The sequence below is a fragment of the Corvus cornix genome, chromosome 4 (genome assembly GCF_000738735.6).
Source record: "Corvus cornix cornix isolate S_Up_H32 chromosome 4, ASM73873v5, whole genome shotgun sequence".
In the NCBI taxonomy this organism is placed as follows: domain Eukaryota; kingdom Metazoa; phylum Chordata; class Aves; order Passeriformes; family Corvidae; genus Corvus; species Corvus cornix.
In genome coordinates, this window is record NC_046334.1 from 49,030,132 (window position 1) to 49,051,946 (window position 21,815).

Below are 21,815 nucleotides of genomic sequence, written 5' to 3' on the forward strand. Positions count from 1 at the left end.
ATCTGCAGGAGCCCATCAGATTACACACAAAACACAATCTTTTGAGCACAACACCAGACTCCCTCATCTGAAACTCAGGGGAAATCATAAAAGGAAAGGTGGGGAGACATCAACACATTTTTTAGGTCTACATACCCAAAAGAATCACTGAAAGCAAACTAGAGGAAAAGCCCTTCTTTCCTAAAACAGCTAAAGTGGTCTTTTGGTGGTGATGGGCACTGTCAAAAACCTCAGCAGAAAGAAATTCAGTGCATATTCCATTTTCCTCACAGATGAGGTCCCCGCCTCATTTCAGTGGCCTTGAGCCCCATTAACTCCAAACCTGCTTCTTTCTTCCTGTCCATGGAGAACCAGCATCTGCCCAATGATCTGCCTGGATCCCTGGACCCTCTGCCTCGAGGACATGACCTGTCACCCCTGTTTTTCTTCATCTGTACGGGACTCATGTTAGGCAAGGGTTGTCTCCTCCATGAGGAGCTGAGGGGTATGCATCTACACCAAAGAGTAGTGAGCTCTATGAAAATAGTTGACACCTGAGAAAGTAATTTTGGATTGTTTCTTTGAATCTATTAAGAGTCTAAAAGAGTCTAATACTAACTTTATACAATTTTAGTACTGAACTCCAATAGCTGCTGTGGCAGAGGGCAGTCAGATGAGACAAGGCAGAGGACATATTTAATTTCTGAGTGGGAACAGTTTCTCTCACACATATTTCCAGTCTTTCTTGTGCATTACAGTGCAATTTTTTTTTTTTTTAAGCACAAGTGATCAGACTCAGTCAGGAAACAGAGACTTATGATTGATTCTGCTTAGCTAAAACAGCGATTTCTATTACACTAGCCTTTTACTTAGATGCTTTTGGCTGCTACAATGAATCAATTTATTCTACTTGTCAAAAAAATCAAAACCAAAACCAGGTCCTGGTACACCCTGCATGAAAAGAATGCCTGACTTGTAGAACTCAGCTCCACTTTTCTGCAGTAGATGGGTTGACGATCGGGGGAGTTAATTACCATCTGTAGAGAAGGGTTGCTTTTCATTTCCAGCAAGCCCAACTCTGACTAAATAAAAAAAGCTGAAATGGGAGAGCGATGACCACAATAAGTGGCCCAAACTCCACGTGATAACAGAGGAATGATTTCCCACTGCCACCACTTAAATACAACTAAGGTGTTCTGCAATTTTACTTCCACAAGCCAGAGGGTTTATTGTAATCCTGATAAATTATAGCAACAGAAGCAGGCGAGAAGTGGGACAGAAGAAGGGAAATGTTAATGCAAAATATAAAATTGCCTCGCAGAAAAGAATGGGGAGAGCAAGCGAGCAGTTTGTTATCGTTTATTTTTCTTCAACATATCATTCGGTTTCAGCTGTCTCCCATCTCACCCAGATCTCCACCATTTCTCAGAAACGTCTCTCGATGGCATCTCATTCTCCTCCTGTCTTTCACCATCGTTTCATTATTTCTTAACTGTCCCTGAAAGAGCCCGGGCAGGCGACTGGGGGAACGTGAGCGGGGGAAGCGGGACCAGCTTGTGCCCCACGCGTCCGCCCCATTTAAGCAGTTTGGAAAAAGCGGACGGGGGGCGTTGCAAATAATGTTAAATGTGATTAATCTCTCGGATTCCTGGAAATCTGACATGCATGAGTTACAGCGAAACCTCTTTTATTTCGCCATGAAACGCTTTTGCATAATGAGAAAGAAAATGTCCTCTGTGCCCTAATCAACTCTGACAGGTCCTGGACTCCCAAATACTTTTATTTATGGCATTATTTATGTCACCCCTACTAACCGGGGAGGCGGGCCCGCGACTCGCTCCGTGCGGGGAGAGGAAGGGAGGGAGGGAGGGATGGCCGGCGGGCGGCGGGGCTCCGCGCCCGGCCGAGGGGACACAAAGTTTTTGCGGCGGCCGTCGCTCGGCGGGCCGGGGCGGTGCCGTAGCCCGCGGCCCCCTCGGGCCGGGCGCGGCCGGACGGAGGCGGGGGGGCTCCGCGGCCGCTCGTCCCCCGCCCCGCAGCTCACCTGCCCCCGCGGGGGGGTGCCGGGGGCGCCGGCGGCCCCGCCAGCGCCCGCCTCCCCACCCCCGCTGCCATTAGCAGAGATTACCCTAAACACTTGCCGGTCGCCGCCCGTCTCCCTCCAGGCATTGGCGCGGCCGCCTGTCAATCAGGCCGGCGCCCCGCCGCGCCGGGGCTCCGCCGTGCCACAGAGACGAGCCGCGGCGGCGGCAGACACAGCCCCGGAGCGGGGCCGCGCCGCGCCGGGGGAGGCGGCGGAGGATGGAGGAGGAGATGCAGCCGGCGGAGGAGGGGCCCAGCACCCCCAAAATCTACAAGCAGCGGGGTCCCTACAGCGTCCTGAAGACCTTCCCCGGGAAGCGGGCGGCGCTGGCCAAGCGCTATGAGAGACCCACCATGGTGGAGGTGCCCCGGGGGCGCGGAGCGGGGCAGCCCTTCCCGCACGCCGCCGAGCCGCTGCCCTACGCGCCGCACGGCCCCTTCCCCAACGGGCCCGCCCGCCCCGCCGCCGCCCCCGGCGCTGCCCAGGGCCACCCCCGCCCGCCGCCGCCGGCCCCGAGCTCCTCGGGCCGCTACGGCCCCTGCCCGGCGGCGGCGGGGGGCGGCGGCGCGGAGCTGAGCGCAGGTACCCGCAACTCCTCTCTTTCCTCCGCGCAACTTCGCGGGGCACTTTGCAGCAGGCGGGAGCGGGATGGGGGCTGCGGGCTCCCCCGCCGACACGCGCATCCCTCTCCCGGGCGGCTGGCGAAGGGCGCGACCCCCGCGGGGTCCCCCCGCTCGGGGCTGGCGGCCCGGGCGCCCCGGGGCTGGATGCGGGCGGGGACGGGGCGGGCGGCTGGGTCCGTCCGTCGGTCGGGCATCGCTGAAGTTCCCGGGGCGGGCGGGGCCGCTGCCCGGCCGGCGTCGCCCCCGGGGCGGTGGGCAGGGGGTGGCGGCGGGGACTGTGCCGGCAGCCGCGCAGCACTTGGCGGGGCGGGCGCCCCCCGGCCGGTGCGCACCTGCGGGAGGGAGCTGCTGCTGCTGCTGCTGCTGCTGCTGCTGCCGGGGGCGGACGGGGGGAGCCCCGGGCCGGCCGCTCCGCTCCGCTCAGCCCCGCTCCGCTCCGCCGGGGAGGGCGGCAGGCTGGGGCCGGCTACCGGAGGAGCTGCTGGCAATGGAGAGGCTGCTGATAGAGAGGTGGTGATTTTAACAGAAAGAAAATAGATCGGCTGCTTGCCTGCACCGTTTTCATAAGATGCAGTGACAAACAGGAGATCAAATTGTGTGTTTTTTTTTTCTTTAAAGGTGTAAGATACCGAGATGCTGAATGCATATCTTTCCTCTAGTGATGGCTTGGAGTTAAAAACCACGTAGATCTTGATATGCAACCTAAATTTGGCATCAGGAAATGGGAAATTGCATCTTTAAGCAGAGTACAATCAAAAATGAATTACAATAAATCCTATATAATTGCATAGGTCATTCTCTTTAATGAGATTTTATTAACCTGACTGTCAGGCTTTTGAGTCAGGCAGATATTTTATCTTCTTCAACTGATAAAAGTGTCAGCTATAAACCACCATATAAATATTCATAAATCTACACATCTGTGGCAGCCTATCAGCATCATTCTTTTGGACATTAAAAGCATTCTAATTACTTTCTGTCTAGCAGAGCTGAAATGCTGCCTGTTATAGTATGTGCTTGGCAGGCATGATTGCTTTTGTTTGCCATCACAAATAGCAGCATCCTATTTTATATACTGATGGTCCAGAATATATTCAGGGTTTGACTGAACAGGATGAATATTATGAAGCACCATCTGGTTTTGATAACATCGGGTATATTAACTCATCTGTTAATTTTTGACACATCATTGATTTATTTATTTAGAAAAATTGGATCCTGTTTTGGTATGTTGCTGTTTGCCTTTGTAACAAATGTGATGACATTTCCTTACTAAACAGGGAGATACGCTAGTTAATAGGATATATGGCTATGTTTTAATGCCTGTTTTCACTTAGAAGTAGCCTTGTGCTGGATGAATTTAGCATGTCTTGTTACAAATAATTCAAGTACTTTACCAAAAAAGTTTAACACTTGAATAGATTATCCAGAGAATTCACATCTCTGGGGCATGGTTCTGTGATCCGTGGCAGAAGCTAATCTTTTTTAATGAAATTGCTTCTTATATGAAATGCCCAAATGGTGGTATTTAAGTATTCTTTGTGGCCCATAATCAAAACACTGATGATAAATGTGACACCTACATTTCTTTACAGAAGCAGATTATGCCATGGAAAACATTCAGCTGTCTGGTAGATGATATACGAGGCCATATTCACAGCAAAGCCCTCTGGGCTTTGATGAGCAGAAGTTTGGACTTTCTTCTTCCTGTGTACATTGCACTAACCAGGCACTAGAGCAGGCTTCAGAGCTTGTCCTTGATTCAGTCCTATGCTAAAGAAAGAGATAGTCAAGGGACTGCCATTCGTGCACCAAAGTTCTTTGAAGTCCCTGTCCCTTCAACTGCACGTTCAGGCTTTACTTTAGGTTCCTAAATGGGTCCCAACTTACCCTTTGCTCAGACTTAAGTACCGAGAGAAACAGAACAGGAGAAAACAGACCAGAAACTTGGTCTGGTGTGTACAAGGGGTATTTTACACAAGTTGTTACCAGAAGCTGATAGTTGTTAACAGAGATGGCCCACGAAGTTGTTAAGGGGACTGGAGCACCTCCCTATGAAGACAGGCTGAGAACATGGGGGCCGTTCAGCCTGGGTAAGAGAAGGCTGTGTGGACACCTCATAGCAGCCTTCCAATATCTTAGAAGGGCCCACAAGGAAGCTGTAGAGGAACTCTTCAAGAGGAACCGAAGTGACAGGACAAGGAGTAATGGGTTCAAACTGGAAGATGGGAAATTTAGGTTAGATATACAGAAAAAATTTTTCACTGTGAGCACGATGAGGCACTGGAACAGGCTGCCCAGAGAAGCTGTGGATGCTCCATCCCTGGCAGTGTTTAAGGCTGGGTCGGATGGGTGTCTGAGTAACCTGGTCTAGTGGGAGGTGTCTCTGCCCACAGCAAGGGGTTTGGAACTAGATGAACTTTAAGGTCCCTTCCAACCCAAAACATTCTGTGATTCTATAAAGCAATAGGCAAGGTTTAGATCTCCTGGGTATTTTAATCGCAGAGGTAGGGATGCTTTGCTGAGCTATGTGCCTGTCCTTCCTGCTTGGTGATGGAGTAATACCCTGCACCTTGTGCTTGGGAGCCATAGCACCACTCAGACAAGCAGGGAGCTAGTTGGGACTCCAGAGCTGTACATATGTGAGGTACTCCCATTGTCCAAAGGCTTGAAGTCCTCTTAACTAATGTGTGAGCCAATTTAATAGCTCAGGCTGCCTCTGGGGAAGCAGAGCTGGGGTTTTGCCCCTGGTGAGTGGGAGCATTTGCATGTGCTCCGTGCGCAGTCACCCTGTATTTGGCCAGCAAAGTCTCTTGGCTCCCCACAGCAGTGAGGAGAGCAGGCCCAGAACACGTCTTAGCCGCAGGTTCATCTCAAGTGGTGGGTGTTGTAGGGAGGGACAGATCATCCCCTTAGCAGGTGTCCAGCTGTATGTGCGTTCTCCACAAGGCAGTCACCATCCATGATGTGTACAGTTTTCCCACTTAGTTTACCCTCAGCACCTGGCAGGTGCTTAGTTGAATAAAAGAGTGGAGTGCTGTAGGTTACTTTTGTAGGGACACCCATTTCCTAAGTTCAGTTTCAGGGATACCTTTTCACTTGTGCAGGCAACAGTGAGCAAATAGCTCGTAAAACACCGCTCCTGGGATGCCTAACTGTGCCAGCAACTTAAACACTTAATGCGGTTGATTCTTAAACTTCAGGCATAACATTTCTGGCCTCTTGGGATTCACAGCTCCAAATTTGCTTTTTAGAGTGGGCACCTCAAACTCAGTCATGACTAAAGATGCTTCCATATTTTTGCAGCTTTTTCTAATGGTTAGAGCTCTTCCCAAGAGTGACCAAATTTTCCCTCAGTTGCTTTCTAAGAGACCACTCACTTCCATACTTCAGCAGAATTGCAGGAAGAAGGACTAGGGAAGGGAGGAAAAGCAGGTGTTCTCCACCCACTGCCATGGTGAAGAAAAATTTAGCTCAAGTGCCCATCATGTGGGGAAAGATCCTGCATGAGAAATGTCATCTTACAATGAGAAATGTGAAGCTGCACTGCAACACAATCCTTCTGTCTCCTCTAGTGGTTACTCTGACTGCTGTTGCTTCTATGAGTAATGCAATGGATTCAGTCAAAGCACCAGCAGATACCCATTTTCTTCTGTAAAATGCCAATTCTTTGTTAATATGTTCAGATTATTTTCCTGGTATGAAAACAATGTGTATCTCTGTCTTTGGTATCATGTGCATTGAACAGTACCATAATCCACCAAAGAAAGTCCTTTTCCTTAGGAAAGCATGATGCAAACCTTGCAGGGCAGCTTAAAATTTAGGGTGGGCTTTCATGGAAAGCAGAGGAAGAAGCTTTCCAGCAGAGCTGGTAACACCTTTTAGCAGTGCTAAAAATATGGCGTATTTAACATGACCAGTTAATTAAGCTCTGTCATGCCCAGAGAGAAAAACTGTTTGTTCTGTGAACAGCAAAGGTAAAGACCAGTGTTTTGGCCTTATCTTAGGAATTGGGAGCCCTCATCTGGAAGTAGATCTCTTAGATCAGTACTGAAATGGCCAGACACTTGTCGTCTTGATCTACTGGACCTTCTTGATGATTTTCATGCACGATGCCCAAAAAACCATCTCTTAGTCATAGGAGGTGTCAGATGCTCTCAATTTTGTGACCTAAGCACAGATATCTACAGCGATGGTCATATCTAAAAGCATAATGACTAAGTCTCTATGTTTGGATAAAGGCCAGTTCAAGGGGTACAAGGCTGCTGCCCCAGGATCTCAATTAATAAGAATATTATAATAAACAAATCAAGAAATATAAATAATCAGGTGAGAGGGCTGAGTCACTGCAAGGTGAAGAGTGAGATGATTGAAATTGCTAAGGAACCCAAACGTCACAATCTTGCTGAAAATTAAATACCAATGAATACATTCCCTGCAGGGGAGAATGTATGGCATTCAGATCCACTCAGTACTTATAAAGATGACTTTTTAAACTGGCTGCCCAAGAATACAAAGGAAACTATGGAAAAGCCACAACCTGAATCCAGAGCTACTGAGACCCAACACAATGTCTTATTAATAAAGCTGTCTGATCTAAGTATTGAAAAGATCTTTAGGTGTAGAAAAAGCTGAAGTTAACCTGCCAAATTTTCCAGACATCTTTTCTGGTGCCTTAGTGTAAGTTATCAGATTGAGTTTCAGATGTTTGCTCATACTAAACCCTGTTTTCAGTCTGGCAGTTGAATAGCTAAGAAGATCGCCTAGTCCATCATCATTGAGAAAAAGATGTAAAGATGAATGCTGTATTTGGGAGCTGGTACCTGATTTACCATATGATAGTATCTTCTGGTTGCTTGCAGTCTCAAATAATCTAGTTAGGAATACTTACGCTTTTAGCAATTTAATCCTATTCTCTTAGCACTTTATGAGTCTTATCCAGCAAGTCCACCTCCAGGCAAATGTCTTGTTAAAGTCAATAGAAGTTCTGTAAGACTAAAGACTCTGGGGTCTGAGACATTAGAATTACATGGTTGGTGAGCAAGGTTATAAGGAAAAGGAATATCACAATAAGACTTTAATAAACTGCTTACACTGTTTTAGTCCAGCACAGTGATTTCAATAGAATCCTACTTTCACAGAAAATACATACATTATATTAAATCAATTAAGAATCATAGACTGGTGTTTATTCAGTAGTAATCACATAAAAACAACTTTTTGTCATTTCTTAGGTGATTAGACACTGCACAGTGCTTGCATTTCTAATTACAGTCAGTCTGTAAAAGCTGAAATCCCAATCTCTACAATATATGCTAAATGGGCAGCATTTGTTTTTATTTTTTTCTCCATCATAAGAAATTACTGTAGTTATCATTCTCATTTAGGGTTGTTCAGACTGTGGATGTGTGCACCATTACTGGTGTAGAAGTATCTTCAAAGCAGAACCTACTTCAGCACAGAGACAGATATTTCCAGAATATGTGCTGAGAGCATCCCTCACTATTGCTGCCCAGCAGTACCCACAAAAAAAGCATTTGTGCATCTCTGGGCTAGCCTTTCAAATGAGCCCTGCTTTGTCATGGCTCATTTTTATGTCTTTGAGTATGGGTTGAAGTTAAGAAAAAAAACAGTAATTGCTGTTACTGTGTCCTTGTAGTAGATCTGATACTGAAGATTAAATCAATAATGTCATTTCTGTATAAAATTTCAGTTGCATTTTAAACCATTATCACAGTGAATGTGTCTAATGCATTAAATTTTAAAACAAAACTAATAATTAGTTTTAATTAATTAATCTTTACTGATGTTAATGTGTATTTTGGTATTCTTCAAAACTAGTAATTTGAATGTCAGGTTACTTTTTGCTGGTTTTAGAATAAACCATAATATTAGAATAACATCTCTTATAATAGTCTAATCCCTTTGCAGTTGTTTCATTCATATCTTGTCCCCATGCAACAAGGATATGCAAGGAATAAGTGACTGTTTTGTGAACAGGGACAATAATGATTAAAATACAAACAGTATATATGACTTCAGGTCTGGAATCAGATTATAGGATTAAAATGAATGAAAAGAAATTCTGTCGTGGGATTCCAAAGTTACAGTCAATATCATCCTGTAATAATTTTAAAGGGGAAATATGGAAAGAAATAAGGCAAAGAAAACACATCTTGAGGTTGTTAGTGATGCTTGAATTTCCTGATTTCCTTTTGGTTTATCAGGTCTCAGCTAGAAAGTTGCCATGTCACCAGGATTCTCTTCTTTTAAGTCGTATTACATCTGTTGTGCTGTGTTGTTTTGCAGTGGCATTGACTATAAGGGTTAAAGGCATCTGGCCTTAGGTTAGTGTAGAAAAAGAGAAGGAAAGGCAGTGGATAATGGACACTACAGAGCACCTGGCACCTCACTGGCACCCCCTTGCAAAGGGGGCAGCAGTGCCTGTGCATTTCTGCCCTTTGGAGTTTGTAGTGTGGGCAGAGGGTATTGCATAATGCTTTGGATCAAAGATGTGTTGTAGAAATCCACCCTCGTTAGTCTGAACTCATTTACAGGAGTGTGGTACGGTGTGTAAACGCAGGAGGCTGATGGTGAGGATGCTTGAAGTGGTCTTAGGGCTACTCCAGTCCTTCACACAGAGTCCCTGGGCAATCCCTGCATGGCCCTGGGCAACCTCGTGACCCAGCACTGGGCTTGGGCTTGCTCTGCCCACCCCAGGTTCCTGTTCTTTCAGTTAAGTCCTCAGGAGATCATATCCTAGGGTTTTGTGTCAGGGAGGTCTCCTCTGGCTGCATTCAAGACTGAAAGTATTTGTGTGCTGCTTCAGCCCTGCCCTCTTTGCAGAGATCTGGAGGATGGTGCAAATGCAAATTAGTGTTGTTTCAAATATTCTTCAGGCCAGCGGTACTAGCCTCAGTGTGAAGTAGATTTTCCAGCAGACAGGGTATCTTCTGGATCTTGAAGAAGTGCTGTGAAAAGTGGTACCTCTTAAAGACCTGAATTCTGAACGCTTCTGTTCTTTATGTATTATGAGTGTGATGAGGCTACTGATGAAGTGAAGGTAAATGAAGGTCTGGGGTGCTTAGTCTCATGCATCTGTAGCAGGTTGCCTTTTCAAAAGTAAATGCGTTTGCCACTTTCTAAAAGTCAAGCCTGCCTGAGAAGTGCTCTCCAAAATTGGCAGCACTTTAACCCACCAGTCTTTTTTTTCTTATGCAAAACGTTAGTTACCTCTGTTTAGATACCTAGAGGAACTTAGCTTTGAATAAGCTAAAAAAAATTAAAAAGCACTATTTTTACTGGGGAGCCGAACAGGTCGTGTCATAAATATCTTGGTCATTTTCTATCTGGGTCCCAGAAGTATTACAGCAGCTTGTGCTATACATGTAGACATTGCAGAAATGAGCCATCCTACTGCGTAGGTTTAGCTTGAAGCTGCTATTGCTCCCTGAGATATGACACCTCCTGTCATTAGAGGCAAAGCTGACTACGTGCAGCACGGCATCCCTATCCTACTTCCATAGCTGAGCTGCTGCCCCCAGAAACTGCTGCACAACCCTATGCAGTTTCCTGATTGAATCCAGAGCATCTTGAAGAACTCCACTCTTCACTGTACTGGCCTGCCCGCAAACCTGTAGGGTGTTTTTGCTCGATTTAAGAAGAGGAGTCAGTGCTTATCACTCTGAGTTGTTCCTGGACATATCTGGAACCTAGAACAAAAGAAACAGAAGCAAAGTCCGTAGAATTGGGGGTCAGTTTTGTGGAGTGTCCTGTGCCCAATGTCAAACAAGTGCATCAAAGACAAAAAGGAGAAAAAAACAAAGCTTGAAAGCCTTGTTGGAGAGGAACCGGGCGAAGGACAAAGGTGTGGTGCAAAGTCCTACAAAGATGTACAGACAATGCCCTCCAGCAGCTTGAAATAGGCTTTCAGGGAAGTACTTACTTGAACTTTTACTTGTAGCAAATTGGATGGAATTTTTATTTTCTTCCCCATTTTCCTGACTTAATCCCTCTGAAAGAAGATGTCAGTAAGCAGTGTCTATCATCACAATGCATTTCTGATTAACAGCAAGGGCACAAGGGCACTCTCAAAATAGAAACAAAGTCAGGATTGTTTTAAATCACAGTGTTGCAGAAGTATTAAAGCAGAAGCCATAATTTTAATGTGTTCAGAAATAAAATGCATGCTGCTGTAAACAGTTGTGTACATTCATCTAGCTGCTGCTGCCTTGGCATAACCTTTTGCATTAGGTTTCTGTGATTCATCTTTTCTTTTGTTGCAGAGAGTCGAATGATTCTGGATGCCTTTGCCCAACAATGCAGCCGGGTTCTAAGTCTCTTAAATTGTGGTGGAAAACTGCTGGACAACAATCACTCTCAGTCCATGATTTCTTGTATAAAGCAGGAAAACCCAAATTATAGTGAAAGACAAGAGCAATGTCAGCTCGGGAAAGTGGTCCATAGTCAGACGTCAGACATTTTAGACATAGAGATGCAGTATATGCAAAAGAAACAACAAACCTCAGCCTTTCTGAGAGTTTTTACCGATTCCCTTCAGAACTATTTGCTTTCTGGGAGCTTCCCTTCTCAGAACACCTCATCAATAAATGATTTTAGCCATTTGGCAGATGTGGATCCACTTTCAACCTCTCCAGTACACACTTTAGGTGGATGGACATCTCCAGCAACATCAGAATCTCATGGTCATCCATCATCTTCTACACTTCCAGAGGAGGAAGAAGAGGAAGAGGAAGAAGGTTACTGCCCTCGGTGTCAAGAGCTAGAGCAGGAGGTAATTTCATTGCAACAAGAGAATGAGGAGCTTCGTAGAAAGTTGGAGAGCATTCCAGGTAAATAATCCCCTGCCATATAATGTTGCCATTCAGTGATAAAAATAGTTTGGGTAATAGTGTATTTCAAGTTCTAGTAATTTTTTTAAGGTTGTGATCATAGTAATCAAACACTGGAATTTGTCTCCAGCCAAAATTCCTATAGCTGTGCCCAGTGGAAAATTACCTGGTGATACTCCTCTATATGAATCTTGAGTCCTACACTAGTTGGCTGTGTTCAGGTAGGGATGTACTTGCAACCCCAAATTCCAAATATCAGGTGGTTTGTTGTAGTAATTTCAAGCATATGATTTTGTAACTCTTTATCTGTCTTGTTATTTAAGTGACATTGTAAACCTAGTTCCCTTTTGGGGCTCCTTCTTTTGGTTACTCAAGGAAACTAAACAAAGTTCCACCATAGTTTTACCAGAAATAGATTTGGATTTTACCTTGAACAGTTTCTTTTAAATTACTGCTAGTTTGGTGAGAAGCATTAATACATCTCCTCCTATTCACCTTCAAATAAAATCTGAAAAAAAAAATCCTAACAACTTTTCCAGTTCAGCAATACCTGGAAGCCACTGGGAGAGAGCAGAAGGACAGAAACCAATCAAATAGAAACCCCTTCTGTGAAAAGCTTCTCTTGCCCTTTAAACCCAGGACTTTTCACTGTTCAGGTGCGCCAAGATACTTGAAGAATGGTGTGGGATAAGAGCAAAGTGTCTTGGACTTGTATTTTCTAAACTTTCAGCACAGGCAAAAAAAAACCTCAAATAGTAACACTAAAAGCAAATTGGAACTTAGCAAAGGAAAGAAGCATACAACATGCTTCTGACTTGTATAAACACTAGGAAACTGCACTTTTTTTACCGGAATTTGAGGTGCTTAGGGTAGATCATGAAAAGTTAGTTGAACAATCTCTGAATGGCAGAAAAGCAGGTATAGTATAGCATGAGCTGCAAGAGAGAAAATACTTCAAAGCTCCTAACTATGCAGAAAGGAAGAAGGCAGAAACCAACTATTGCCCCAATATGTAGAGGCTGTTGCAAAATCTGAGCAAAATGCAAGCAGTAGTCCTCATAATTCTTCTCCCCTGATATCAGTGATGTACTATGCATTATTTATATCACATTGTGTTTTTCTTCTGTGCATTGGTCCATAGGGATACTGGCAAATCCCATAAGCAGCATTGTTTGGTGCAAAGAAAACAGAAAATTTGGAGTAACTCCCTCACCCCTCCCAAAAATGTGGAGTTACCATAACTCATGTGCTGTCACTGGTTTCAGCAGTGGTTAGTACATCATCTGGTAACACTGCGTGACAAAGGGAATTGTGTGGACTTCCAATTCCTGTTGAGTCTTACCTTCAGGTGTATAAGACCAAAAATGACCCTGTAGGGTCCATAATCTGATTGACAGCTTTCATTCAGTCACCTGTACTGAACACAGTAATTTTTTTGACTTTCACTAACGCATAACTTGTATTTGACTCAAGCAGTATCTCAGAAGGCCTCCAGTCGCTGGTGAGCAGCGGCTGTATCTCTTACCCTGACACTTGGTTCCAGTGCTTAATTACACTGGTGAAAATATGTGCCGTGTTCCCTGCCTGACTACCTGAAATCAGCTTTTAGCCATTGATTTTTATGCTTTGCTCCACTAAATGAAGTGCTCTATAGGTCTTGGTACTTCTTCAGATTGAAAGTACTTAAAGACTGAAAGCTGACTTAATTTCCATTTTAAATAAACAAAGCAAACAGAACTGTTTGAAACTCCTCAAATGAGCTGAATCCTTCTTTGCAGTTTTTTTCTCCCCTCCTGCTAATTTCTTTAAAATTTGGGCACTACAAATGCCTGCAATATGTTCCTATGAGCCTGAAAAAGGAGAATAGACTCTTTGCTTGCACCCATGGTTTCCCTGGTGGGTTGTGCAGCTGAGCTTCTCATTCTGTGCACATTTCTTCCTAGAAGTACACACCTTGTATTGTCTGTGTTCATGTACTAAGTGTTCCAGATTGCTCCCACTGTCCCACTTGCCCACTGGTTGCTGATTTGTCAATTTCTGTATCATCCAGAATTTTTCTAGTTGTTTTTAAATTAACTTTGTTATACTGGTTAGAAACGTTGAATGGTATTGAGGGTGTTGTTAGTCCCTGTTGGACCTTTCTAGAAACACATCTATTAATGATGATTCCTGCAATGACAATTATTTGAGATGTCAGTAGCAGGTTCCTAATCTATATATGTTCTAGTCTGCTAGACTAGGTGTTGAGTGTTGCTACTTTTGCAATCTAACTCATGGTAGTAAGTTAAATACCCCTCAGGAGTCTAGGTATCTTATATTGTTCAGCCTAACTTTTTTGAGTGAACCTATAATCTCATCAAAGAATGACAATCTGGTTAGTCTGGCAAGATCTACTTTCCATATGACCATTTTGACTGGAATTAATTACATACATATTCTTTAGTTCTTTGTCATTTGGATCCCGTTGTGATTGCCTGTATTTTGCTAGGATTAATGCTGGGTTAAGCAGCTAGTATTTACCTGGGTCATCACACTTACCCTTCATCTCCCTTTAAAAGTGATAAACATTCATAATCATAGTCATTTTACACCTCCCAGGAGTCATGAAACTCCTTGTTAACAGTGTATCAAAGGAAGCAGACAAACATAAAAATTGTGCAAGGAGGTAGGACTTCATCTGCCAACATAAAATCATCATCAGATACATCTGCTGCTGTCTGGTGGCATATCCAGATAGATCTGAAATGACCCATGTGTTTGGAGAAGTGTTAAGAGCCGCAGAAGCTCCCTTGAATTTTGCTACATGGTAGGACAGAGCTCCTCAGGCAGTCACACAGCCACCACTGAGCAAAGTTAATCAAAAATCACCTAAAGGCAATGTCTAATTATTTTTGTCACTAATGTTCATTTTGCTCCTGTGAGCTTCTACTACCAAAAAAGCTGGCAGTAATTTTTCTGTGACTTGAAATGCCCAGCTCTGTATGGAAACTGGCACTTGTTCTCTGAGCCTTTTTTTTTTGCCCATCAAGATGTTGCATGCCTCAGGGGGGAGACAGAAAGCCCTCTACGGTGTTTCAGTGTTGTCTGCCACCATCTATCACATCAAAGTAATCTAAGAGCACAAACTTTCTTCCCTGAGCATTCATCCACCTCATGCAGGGCATCTGATGGGCCAGGGAAGGCAATGAGTGCGGCAGAGAGGCAACTGAGGCGGTGGCTATATGAGTGTGAATGCTGCCATACTGTCTCCATCAAGCCACTGAAAGAGCAGGAATTTTTTTACATAGTGGTTTTTCTTCTCATCCTTGGGGGAGCTAGTCCAGAGCTGCTGGATGAGACTGGCAGGGTACCCTGTGGGGTGGTGGCAGTGTGCACCATGCCTTCCCCACAGTTGCTGAGACTCCCACTAGCAACTCTACCAGCAGAATATAAAAGCACCAACCCTTCCCTTCTGCTGTATAATATGAATCATTTTATCCTTCTCCTGAAATACTTTGCATTTCTTTTTTTTAGTTTCCATATGCAAAAGCCCTTTTAAAATCCATGAGAGTTTGCAATCTAAAAATAGTTGCTGCTATACATCCCTGCCTCTAGCTTTGCAGAGCAAGGCTGACAAAGAGACTACCGAGAAAAAGAGTGTTTTCTCAGCAGATGTAAAGGCAATGACACTTTTTTCTGTTTTAACAAATATTACAGAAGGCATACCCTCCTGGAGCTTTTGGACACAGAAAATAAGATTTTTCAGTTTTCAGGACTCTGCCCTGTTGCTGTAGAAGCCCTTCAGTTCTGTAGGATCTTTTTGTCTGTAGCCTAGCATCACTCTTTGGCAGATCACCACTGGAGAGAAATGATTACATGGGTAAAATATTGCATATATTTTGGTTGCTGAATGGGTGAATCTCTTTTTCTCAAAAAGTACCCGTTTGATTTGACTGAAACAATACTTAAATTTGTGTGAAATCTTAATTGTTCCAGCTGTAGAATAAATGAAGAAAAATTAGTATTTCAGTGCTTGGGATTTGGAGCACTTTAACTTCTTTCAACTTGTCCAGTTTCCCCAATACGTTGTTTTTTTTTTTTTAGGGAAAAACATTAATCAAACATTTTCAGTTTTCAATTCAACTGAACAGAAGAGAAAGATTTTCATTCAGTGTGTTATCTTGTCTTCTTTTGAAAAATAATTAAAGTTAAAGCAATTTTTGGAAGGAGTTTGGCAAACATCATTGGCTCTTTAAGGTTTTGAGATTATCAAGAACAAAGCAAAGTAATCCATCCACATAAGGAGCAAAGTGTCTCCTAGTCCCTTTCCTCCATACAGAAATTACTGTGGCTGTGATACATTCCCAGTAGTGAATTTAAAGACATATTTGTGGAGCTGCATGTAAGACCTGGGTTTTAACCATGTAGTATATGAGGGTATTAAACAGTTCTTCACTATTATCAGCATGATTTTCTCACACTTTCTTACCTGAAAGGGAGAAAATGTTTCCAGGTGGTTAAGGCAGTGGTCTATAATCATGAGTTAGGGTTTGTCTCCTGGTGCTCCCAGCTTTGCTGCGTGGTTTTGGATAAATCAGTCTGAAAGTAGTGAAAAGGTATAAATTAGTAATTAAGATGAAGCAGTGTGTGATAAATACAATGATCATTCTTACTTTGTTAGCTGAGCAGCAAAAAGTACTCCAGCAAATAGCGGAGGGATGGGGAAGGAAAACCCCCTCAAATGTTGAGGCCTGGTCACCTATGGAGACTGCACTCGCAGTGGCTGGATGCAGCCAAAGCAAACTGGGATTTGCAGGTAGAGTTAATAGCAACATAATTGAAAAAGTTAGACAAGCTTTCCAGGAGGTTTTGTGTGCCCAAGGCTTGACTCTTCTTCCTGACTATTGGATGATCTAATAAAATATATTACTTTTCCCTCCAACTCCTGTCGCCTTTATACTTTCAGAGCCTCATGTTTCCAAAGAGCCTACCACAGCCACAGCATAGATAAAGCAGCCATCAAGGATTATGATGAACACTTTTTCATGTCCTTTTTTTTTTGTCCTTTTTCTTGATGTTCACATTTAACTGCTTCTTTGGTTTCCCTTGATGTTCTGGATGTTTTGGTCTGATCTATGGCCTCGTTGGGCTGTTCAGCTTCAAAGTGTGAAGTTAGTGTGAGAACAGAGAGCCTCGAGCACGGTTACCCAGTGTTTGGCACAAGAACCCCTTTGAATTTGTAGCACGGCTTTGCTTGCTGCTGGGGGTGACAGCTTACTTTGCTAAACCAACCTGAGTACAAAAACTTACTGAGACATGTAACTGCAGCAGACCAGGCTTGCTTTATCTATTTTCTCCATGTTTCTGGATACAGACCCACAAGAATTTGGGAGATCAGTTTTCTTGGCCTACTTGAGGAACAGGAGCTGGTGGGAATTTTGTGGGGAGCTGCAGTCCAGCCTGTCAAGGATGAACTCCCTCGTCTCAACTTTGGTTTGCCCTTTGCAAGTAAACATTTGGGTTTTGGTGGCACAAACCTGTCCCTTCTCACAGGGGACTTCTTGGTTTCTCTGTTAGTTACCAGCAGTAGAAATGTGTAGTAGAGGGGTTTATAGAGGATGTCTCTTCCAAAGGGAAGACTTCACTGCTGAAAGGGATCGCAAGAGGGGGCTCCTTCTGATGAGTAGAAGGAACATGAGAGAGCACAGACAAAAATAAAAGCCACAGGAGCATGCGGCAGCATCATTTAAATGAGATACACAGCTGCCTTGTTTTATCTCTTTTAATCTGTTGTTTATGCAGAGGTGTACATCCCAGGGGCATATGGGAGAGGAACATTGTTTTTCTGGAAGAAATCTATTGCAAAAGAAAATTAAAAGTACAATGGCTTTTCAGAGGTAGATTCATAGAAATTTGCCTGGAAAAACACAGCTGAGAGGGATTTTAAAAGTAATAGGATATTTCCTACAATTTTTCTCCCTTCCCTGTTTTCAGTTGGCATGTAGGTCAGTTTAGGAAATCTTTAACACCCTCCTACGTATTATGTCGATTCTTTTGATTTCTGCTGTATGCTGTCACTACAAATGGGTGCTGGTTTTATTTTACCATCCAGTCACAGACATCCAAATTTTTAGGCTCTTGAGCACTGAGATCAGTTCCTCCACAGATCCTAACCTCCACCTCTTCTTGCCCCTTGCTGTTTTTCCAGCTCATCACACCCCAAACAATTTACCTTCGTGGACCATCCATGCAGCTTTCACTGGCTTTCAGATGACTATTGAAATAAATTACTGTATGAGCTAAAATAATCCAAACCATGCACACTTTTCCAAATCTCAGGCAGCAAAGGCATCTCCATTAATGTTATAAGAAATTCACACAGCCTTGTGGTTCGTCAGCACATTCCCTATCATTTGTTACATCTTTTTGACAGTCGAGCATCAATTTAGAAATGCCCTGCAATGAACTCGGAGAGAAGCGTCGCTCAAGGTCAAGTGAAGGAGGACACATTGCAGTGCTGAGCCAGTCTTAGCTAACAGCTGCTGGCCTGAGCGGGGTGGATGTAGATGTACACCCTTCCCAGTTCTCCTCCTCACTGGTGAGTCAGAGGTAAACGGTCTTGAGTGCTAAGGGATTCATCTTCTGCAAAACACCAGGAGGAATACTAGCCAGTGTCAGCTACAGAGCACAAAATCTTATTAATGAAGAGAATAACCAGATTTCTTACTGTCTGTTTATGGGGCTGAGGGCACTGCTCAGAGACATGCAGCCAAGCTGGGGTTGAGCCATCCCTTTTCGCTGGGACTGTCTGATGCTGCAGGAGAAGTTGGAGATACACTTTATTTACCTTGGAGATGTGCCTTATTTACAGCAAGCCCAAGCATCTCTTCACAGTGCTGTGCTTTGGCAATATAAACAGCCCTGGAATGTTTTACACTGGAGGCTGCATTTTTGGGAGGATAGATGAGAGTTCTCATTTTGACAGATACCAATGCAAGTGACTGTGTCCCACTAACATTTATAATGAGCAAAAACCCAGCTCAAACCAATAATAGAGATGTTCTTGGCACTTCATAAAAATTTGGAAACAATTATTAGAGACAAATGTTTAAAAAGAAAAAAAAAATAGAGTGGGTGGTAACTGGGAAACATTAAAAGCCTGTTACTGAGGGCCCCAAAAGACTATCTAGGAGGAAAAGTTTAATGTTGGTTACAAAACCAACCAGCTTAGAGGGAAAGGAGCAGTTAGAAACATAACAAAGATTAGAGGGGAAGTTAATGGTGATGCATAAAAAGCAGAAGTTTGGATCAGTAACAAATTAATAATTAAAATTAAATCTGGAGCGTTGTCTAGAGAAGGCTTTCTTTCCCTGGCAAAATAAAGGAAAAATACGACATCCTAATAACAGTGTTGGACCATTATCAGATGGAAATAGATTTTATCAATAATATGGAACTGTTCATTGAGTATTTCTGTTCTGGTACTTGTGAAGGGTAACGTGATGCGGTCACACCAATGTAATGATGATGGTAAGCAGGTAGAAATATTTTCCATTTCCATTGTAACTCTGGGTGTTACCACATGTTCACCACCAGCTTCATGTGGGACTGCAGCCTCAGCTGCCTGTCCCAACTCCCTCCCAATGCTGGGACAGCTGAAGAGCAGTAGCTGCTTGGGAACACCAGCTTTTCAACCCTAAGTGCACATCAACTTATTACCAAAGGCACTAGGCAGCTGCTACCAAAGCAGCTTGTTTTCGGAATCATGAGGTTTGGACAATTCACTTCAGGAGCTAAACCAAACATGAAAAAGACAGGTCTGACCATAATTTTTCTTTATGTTTTGTAATATTTTGGATGCTTCAGAAGGCTGAAAGATGCAAATATTATCTGAGGGGTTTTTTTTAAAGGACATGAGATATCCTGGATGATGGTGGGTTTGTTGGCCTGATATTGAGCCCAGACAAACTAATTGCACAGCTAATGCCAGCTTAAATTAATAGAGTACTAAAACAGAATAATGGCATTAGTACCAGGCAACATCTTGCCAAATTATGGTTTTGATGAGATGAAAAGTTTGGTTGATGAGGATATTACAGATATTCAGGATGTTACATAACATTGTATCACAAAACATGATTTTAAAGTACAAATATATCTGTATTCGGGAAATTGCCATTATGCAGTTAAATTTCTGGAGGGATTTTTTTTGTGAAACTGTTCACAGCCCATGCTTTTAATACTTTAATCCTTGAGGGAAAGCATACTGTCAGTGAGTGAGGAAGATGAGAGGTGACAGACCTGGCCGATCACGTGTGTTGAGGCACAGAGAACATCGCTCTGCTTGGTTTCAGCCCCTGGAAATGTACACTGAAAAAGCTTTTGGAAGACACGGTGACTTTCTGCCTGAGTAGTGATGTACAGCATGGCCAAAAGAGCCACAGCCTTCAGCTGTACAGACATGTAAGTAGGTGTAGGGACTCTGCTAAGCTCAGCACTGATCTTCCAGAGGTGCTGAGCTCCGCTAAAAGCAAAGGGAGAAATTACCACGAGGTATGTAACAAGTAACAGGCATTTTCCTTTTTTTTTCCAAAAATTTTGTAAAACCCGGTTTGAAGGAAAACAAAATGCAGACTTGAAATAAGGTTTATGTTCTTGTGGGTAGAAACTGCATCACTGGAAGATGATGACTTGAGTGCTTCTGTTTTACCCATCGATGCTGTCTGTTGCAAGGAGGATTTAGTCCAGGGATTCGCTGTGCTGTGTGGCAGCTCAGGCTGAGAGATCATAGCCTGGTTTTTGTCATTGGCACAGTTGGTGACCACCACACTCACTGTTCAGCTATTTATTAGAAATTAGGATACTCTGCAGAGAAAGCTGTGACAAGCTGTGCTGAATAAGCACTTGTTACAACATACAGACACCTAGAACAACAACAAAGACTTAAACTTGGATCGATAACAGCAAATACCTGCCACCTCCTACATGTGTCCTGCTTAACATCTTAGCCAGACCAGCCTTCCTTGGCACACCAGGTCGCCTGTAGGTCCTTCTCCCCTTCGTCCTTTAGCTCCTGCAAAGACCTTGCTCTTTCATTCATTGCAGGCCAGGTTACTTTGCCACCTCCAGTGTCCGTTCTGAGATGCCAGCACTTTCAGAAAGTAAAGGCTGTGGAAACTTCTTCCCTAATGGGCAGGAAAATTACTGCCTCTCCATAGGCTTTCTACTAAATCATAACAAGTGTTATTTCGATGTTGGTGTCTCTCCTACTGCTTACAGTAAGCACAAATCCCTGTTGGTGATGTCTGTGATAGTGGATACCTGCATAAACATGCAGAGTATCAGCCCTTGGAGCTATGATCTTGTTAACCCTATAGAGGCCACATCAAAGACAAACAAAATAAATAAGCTAGCAGACTTAAATGATTATCCATCTTCACAGCTAGGACTCCCAGGCTCTTAAAAAGTTACATTTGCTGAAGGATTTGGAGGAAACAGTTCTCAGCGAAGAGAATATCTGCAGAGCTGTAAGAGGGGCACAGCAGCAAAACCAAAGCTTTGACTCTGCACCTCATGCTGCCCTCTTTGTGGTTTTTTCCAGGCTTCGGGTAATATGGCAGCCCAAGAAGTCTGGATTTGCAAATAGCACCTGGTGTTTGAAAGGCTGAGGTTATTTGTACCAATAGCAAACTATGCTCTGTCATGGCTTTAAAGTCAAAGGTGCTCAGCATCCTCCAGTAACTACAATGATAACAAAATCATACAATTTTGTGCTCAAAACTGCTTTTATGAAGATAGAAGTTTTTGTAAGCTTCAGCCAGCTTTTAGTACTTTCATGTTTCTCACTGGTATTGAGAAGGCATTTTATCAGCAGCATACGGTTAAAGTAGATCTATACTTCATCTGCTGGGGACACAACAGGTTAAGTAATTTCTTGTTGTCTTCTCCTTTGAGCCCCATCCCTTTGGAAGAACATAGGTAAGCACATCCTTGGATAGCCTGCAGTGAAATTACTTACTGTGTGACAAACCAGAAGCAGGAGTAAATACACAGGTTGTCTTTACAGAGAAGTCAATGTGGGGTGCAATAACATAGGAGTTTATTCATCAAACCAGGCACTTGGCATGTCTTCTGTAGGCAGACTGCTGGATGTAACTCCACTTATCGCCCAGTAAAGGATCTGTTTTGCACAGAGTAATGTTGTTCTGCACCCTGGCTGCCTAGACAGGGGTGTGGTTGCTGTGTGGTGTGAATGCCAAGCAAAGAGGGCAAAATATCTGTAAATCCTACCTTGAGACA

At 43.7% G+C, this 21,815-nt stretch overlaps 1 protein-coding gene across 2 annotated transcripts in view; it reads left to right on the forward strand.

The window, feature by feature from the left end:
- The first annotated feature begins 2,167 nt into the window (after positions 1-2,167).
- The window catches only part of BEND4 (BEN domain containing 4), a 31,230-nt gene continuing 11,582 nt past the window's right edge, over positions 2,168-21,815 (forward strand). Inside the window, exons 1-2 of one of the 2 annotated variants that reach the window (XM_039550366.1) lie at positions 2,168-2,644; positions 10,971-11,537. In XM_039550366.1, the coding sequence (XP_039406300.1) occupies positions 2,281-2,644; positions 10,971-11,537 (931 nt within the window). In that variant the 5' untranslated portion in view covers positions 2,168-2,280. The remainder of the gene's footprint in view (positions 2,645-10,970; positions 11,538-21,815) is intronic. The other variant, XM_039550365.1, reaches the window with a different exon arrangement.